This window comes from Hippocampus bargibanti, linkage group LG10 (genome assembly GCF_051943395.1).
Source record: "Hippocampus bargibanti isolate YZ-2025 linkage group LG10, ASM5194339v1, whole genome shotgun sequence".
Classification (NCBI taxonomy): Eukaryota; Metazoa; Chordata; class Actinopteri; order Syngnathiformes; family Syngnathidae; genus Hippocampus; species Hippocampus bargibanti.
The window spans coordinates 20,652,218-20,658,217 of record NC_142743.1 but is presented as its reverse complement, the minus strand read 5'-3'; the positions used below and the strand labels follow the sequence as shown (position 1 = coordinate 20,658,217).

The following is a 6,000-nucleotide window of genomic DNA, read 5'->3' as shown; positions in this document are numbered from 1 at the left end:
GAAAGCATACATGTTTGCCATCGATTAAATAATTTATTCCGTGTTATTTTGAGGCAAACGGGCAGGGGGGAATGTCACACCCAAAAATGGCGACCAGTTTAGGAATGAACCAGCCCGTTTCCACAGGCTGATAGATTCGTTTCACGGAGCTTGCACTCCCTCTGCTGGCGGCTTTTGGATGTAACATCAAGGTTTTCAGATAAACAGTACAGCAAAATACATTGACGTGATGAAGGACTGCTACAATATGTCTTTTTGTCGGTCGGGGGGGTCCTTTCATGACGTAACGTGAGGACTCGTCACCAACTCAAAAACAAGACTTCCTGAATGTTCAGCGCGAGTCTTAAAACGTAAAATATAGCTATATGCGATGGAATCTTTGTAAAATACACTCAGTAGAAGTCATTTGAAGCCATTTTACAAATTATGGACACAACTTGTCCGGAGACGTCGGTTGTCCTTTAAAATTGTGGTGAGTCTGCTCAGGATATTTATGGCATGTCATTGTGAAACTGAAACGTGAAAGGTACAAAGCAGCAATGCGTTTTCATTTGGTTTAATTAGGTTCATTATAAAACGTATGCCATTATTTTGAATAGAGGTTTGTGCATTCCTCTCAAAATATTCTCAAGGCCTCTTTTCATGGCTTTGGTATTCCTGTCAAGAAGGTCCACATTTCCTGTGCCTGTCAGTTTCTTATTGTTGGTTATAAGTCGCCATTGTTTATAAATGTGATTGAACATTCAACAGACACACTGGTTGCATGTCTATTCTGATCTGAAACAAAACAATTATTTCTCGTATTTAGTGCTAAATGGACACGAATAACCACGATGGATTTAACAATGGATGAGATCTCGCTCAACTGCTTGCTTCACAACAGTGATGCAAAAGAACATGATTGAGTATGGATTAAGTGGAAAACTAATAAACTAAGTGACATGGATGCAGAAAGAGATGAAAATGAGCTTTCATTTTGGTAAAATACAGTTTATTTGTGAATGTACACTGATTAGTGATAAATCTAAAAGCAACTCTGTCGATTAGCATTGATAAAAAAGGGTGTTCACAAGTCAAAAAGTCGCTTGGCTCACTGTTGGCATGCCATAGCAAACTTTGATTTATTTTTTAATGTATCTATTTTTTTTAAAACAGAAAACATGAATTAGGAAGCATTAGTAGCGAAAGGTGCAAATAAAACAAAAACGTCAAAATGAAGCACTGCATGTCCCGTTAACCTGGGAGCAAAATACTGAACTAACAAACAAAGAATAAATATCGGCATACGAATGGTGCTATTTTGTTGTGCATCTACTGTCTGCACTCCAGCCAGCTGCTGGTCAAAATCAAGTGACGGACACAACCAAAAATACAGCCCAGCATCCAGATTTACCGTTTTGCGCTGCTTGGCTTTAATCTTGGTACATGGTGCGTCCCACCACGGGGAACGAGGGAGTACGGATCAACTACAGCGCATCTGACAGATATCACATTTGCCAAAAAACGTTGCACGAGGTGAAACGGGCTGAGAGAGGGATTGAATGTGCACGTGAAAAGTTATGAAGGAGTGAAGCAGAGCCTATAGGGGCCATGTATTCATAAAGGGGATTAAACAAGAGGTTCCGTCAGGGTCAGTGAAGCCACACTTTGGATCACAACCCCTTGTCTCAAAACAATACATTATGGCTTTAAAATCACACACTGGTTCCGCACATAGAGCAATACTGTACAAAAGTCATCCCTGCTTCATACTTCATTCGCTACACTGGAGTATGAGGGCCAGACTGAAAAGTGGAGGAGGAACTACGTATCTAGATAAAAAAATATTCAAAATACTGTACTCTTATGATACAAGAATAAAATCAATATACAGTGATACTTCGGTTTTCGACCATAATCCGTTTCAGAAATCTGTTCGAAAACCGATCTGTTCAAAAACCGAAACAGCACTTTCCATTAAAATCAATGTAAAAAATCTTAATCCGTTCAAAGTCTAGAAAACAACTTTTTAACTATTTCATCGCATAAACTGGATAAAAACTAGTGTAAAATTCTATAAAAACAAACTTTTATTTTCACTAATTTTCTTTCTGCCACGGGGCGTGTTGGCACCTATCCCAGCTGTCTTTGGGCAAACACAGGGCACACTAACTTTTCAAACCATCCTCTGCTTGCTTTAAAATCATACTATTCAGGAGATCTTAACCAAATACGTCTGCATTTTCGCAAAAATAAAACAACAGCAATATTAATGCGTCGGTCACAATGAGGAAGACGTGACATATAAGGAAGTGACGTATAAGGAAGCGGAGGGTAGTCGAGTGATGCATTCAGATGCACTCAGTTTGGTTGAGAACCAAATTTCGGTTGTATACCGGGGCATAAAAAAAAATGACATTTTTGGTTGAAAACCAAATGGGATAAGAACCGAGACGTTCGAAAACCTAGGTTTGACTGTATGAGGACAGTTAATTTTGTAAAAAAAAAAAAAAACATCAAGTAAATGGAAGTTGAAATGTTACGTGTAGTAATATTATGTGAATAGTTTCAATATGACCCAATTTTTTTTTTTTTTACGTTACAAGAATACAGTGGGTTTTCACCGGGTCCTCCGGTTTCCTCCGACACTCCAAAAACATGCATGGCAGGCAGATTGACCACTCCAAATTGTCCCTAGGTGTGAGTGTGAGAGTGACTGTTTTACGTCTTTGTGTGCCCTGCGATTGGTTGGCAACCAATTCAGGGTGTCCCCCGCCTCGTGCCCGAAGACAGCTGAGATAGGCTCCAGCACCCACCGCGACCTTAATGAGGAATAAGCGGTACGGAAAATGGATGGATGGAAGAATACAGTTGTACAATTAGATGTATGTATTTAATTTTGAAATAATAACCTAAGATGATGAAATACGGTGAAAATTGAGGTGTTGGGAAAAAAAGATTGAAATCTAACCTGAAATGTTTGTTAAATCACTTAATACTCCCACAGAATCACTGCACTTATATTAACATGGAAATTCCAGTAAATAGGATACGGTTTTCTTCCAGTCAACATTTTTATCTGCTAATATTGCCCTCACCCCCACACACAAAATTTTGGCCCTAATACTCCTGTATTCTGATATCAGCTGGTGACTGCAGATGTTAGCCGTATCAGCACTATACACTTCCTGTTTTGCTTTTTATTCACTAGTTTTGCTGAGCACAGACATCATATTGCATATGAACATATGATTTTGTTTTTCCTTCTTCAAACTGATTTCACCTTCTGGGTCTTCACTTGTCTCAATTCAGGCCATTGCTTTTCTACCTGCTCAATTTATGACCACATACAACTTCACAGTTTCCTTCAATGGGGAAAACCATCCCACACGATAGTGGAAAGTGCAGCACAATCAAATTAAAAAAAATATAGTTACAAATCTATAGTCGACGTATCCAGTTGTCGAATATATCTGTGTTATATTCATGTACTCTACTTTAAAGGACAACCGACGTTAGTTTTTTGTTTCTTAACTGACATCAGAAAAACATTTTGTAGCATCTAAAATACCCAAAACACGCCGTATGATATTTTTAGTCAAATGCAAAACACCAATAAAAATGACGTAAAGTGTCCAAAATCTGCAAAAAAAATGAACCCGGAAGTGGCCAGTTTCAGAAGGTCCCGCCTCCAGTTCGTGACGTCACGCCAAGACGTCTTGCCTTGCTGGAGAATCAAAACAATGGCTTCAGATTCGGAGAATATGCTTTCTAGTTACACATCCAGTTATGAATATGATTCAAATAGTTCTGAAGAGGAAAGCATACATGTTTGCAATTGATTAAATAATTTATTCCATTCCATTTTGAGGTATCTGGGGGCGGGAAATGTACCACAAAAAGAGGCAGAAAATGGCGACAAAGCTCCTGTAAGGAATTAATCAGCCCGTTTCCACAGGCTGATTAATTCCTTACATGGAGCTTTGTCGCCCTCTTCTGCCTCTTTTTAGGTGCTACACGAAGTTTTCAAACTAGCCAAGTACAGCCAAATGCATTGACGTGATGGAAGGACTGCTACAATGTGTCTTTTTGTCGGTCGCGGGGGGGTCCTTTCATGACGTAACGTGAGGACTCGTCACCAACTCAAAAACAAGACTTCTGGAATATTCAGCGAGAGTCTTAAAACGTAAAATATAGCTACATGCGGTGGAATCTTTGTAAAATATGCTCAGTAGAAGTCATTTGAAGCCATTTTACAAATTATGGACACAACTTGCCCAGAGACGTCGGTTGTCCTTTAAAAGATAGTCAGATAGCAACCACTTGGCGAAAGACAAAATAGGCGCCTTGAAAAAAAAAAAAAGCTTTGAAATGAGTACAAAAGGGTGCTGGCTACAACAAATCTTCAATAAAAAAAAGGTCAAATTTCATGCGATGACTTCAAGCTACACACACAAAAAAAAATCCGATTTATCCCAAAAGTAGGAAAATGCTACATAAATATACAGTGTCCTGGTGGCTCTTTTGAGATGTTTACGCAAAAAAAAAAATGCGCTTGACTCCAGTTTGATGAGTAAACGTGTTGATGCTGCAGAAACGCAAGAAACAAGAAGAGTGTTGCACAATAAAAAAAAAAGAGCCTCGTAAACAAATGGACACAAACCCTGTGGCCACTGAGGGAGGGCAGCGGTCCAGTGTGATGTCATCGCTTATGCGGACTCTCAGTGACTCAATGTACACTCAGATGAGGATTTAAAAGAACAATGTGCATAGCGCACTCGCGATTTGACAACTTGATTCGAGAAATATGAAATAATTCATGGTCCTTTAAAAATTTCTAGTTTCAGCACGATTGTGCAGGATGTTACTGAACTAACTTTGAGTACTGCATGTGTGATTCACTTGTAAGTGCCTAACCACATTCCATCTGCCTGAGTATCCTTTTATTTATTACAAACCAACTCTTTCCTCCCCCCCCAAACAAATCATCTCTGCATATATAAAACCTCTGAAAAGGATTCAAAACAAAAACAAACAAAAAAAATCAGGAAAACATGGACAACACAAAAGACAAAACAGAAAAAAAGATTTCCTCCCCTTTCTATCAACTCGGTGGCCCACTCAAGCCTCAGTCTTCTCTTTCTTTTTGTTCTTCTTGAGGAAGGATGGCGTGCGGAACTTTTTCTTCTTCTTGGTGTTGGGTGACTTGGAGGGCGAGCTCTCCTGGGACAACACCTCCTCGATCTTGTCACTCGAGCGCAGTTTTATCTCCACGCTCTCCGCGCTGGTGTTAAGATGGCTGACCCGCTTGCACAACTCTTCATCCGCGTCGTAATGGTTGTCCTTGCCGTTCATCAGGCCCTCGTGGTTGACTGCAGGGGTGGGCGGAGGGGTAACATGTTACACCAATGAACAAAGGAGACGCGCTAAATGGAATACAATACAATACAATGCAACAGAGCTTTATTTATATCGCGCTTTCACAACTGTTGCAGCTGTAACAAAGCCACGAGCACTTGTCACAAATAGACATGAAACACATACATGTATATACAAATGGCATTACAAAACAATAAATAGACAACACAATAAAAGACAAAAGTTATGAAGACAATTGACTCAACAAAAAGTTCCGCAAACCTCATGGGCTAGCTCACATTCACAAGATGCTAAATATCCTGAGAGGTCTTGCGAGTCTCCTTTGTTTAGTCAATAGTTTCCGTTGCTTTTGGTTTGATCGTCGTTTCATAATGGTTGCGTATGATTTACTTCGCAGCTTGGAATTGAAGCGGATTTACGTGGGACAGGAGATGTGAGACGATCTCCTTTCGTCAAAGGATGCTACTGACTTCTGTTGATTTGGATTAACGAGAAGCAGCTAGCAGGGGACATTGTGAGTGAAGGTATTATCGCCGAGAAAGCATGGCAACTTCACTCGGATATCATCAAGAGGCAACCTGGAAGTTCGTCACTCATTGACAACTACCATCACAAACATTATCTACATTATACAGTACCGTT

The 6,000-nt window shown here is 39.8% G+C and overlaps 1 protein-coding gene across 3 annotated transcripts in view; it reads right to left on the bottom strand.

Moving 5' to 3' along the window:
* Window positions 1-1,090: 1,090 nt before the first annotated feature.
* Window positions 1,091-6,000, bottom strand: part of add3a (adducin 3 (gamma) a) — a 53,693-nt gene continuing 48,783 nt past the window's right edge. For all 3 annotated transcript variants that reach the window (XM_089005834.1, XM_089005836.1, XM_089005835.1), the window contains one exon: window positions 1,091-5,351. In XM_089005834.1, the coding sequence (XP_088861960.1) occupies window positions 5,101-5,351 (251 nt within the window). In that variant the 3' untranslated portion in view covers window positions 1,091-5,100. The remainder of the gene's footprint in view (window positions 5,352-6,000) is intronic.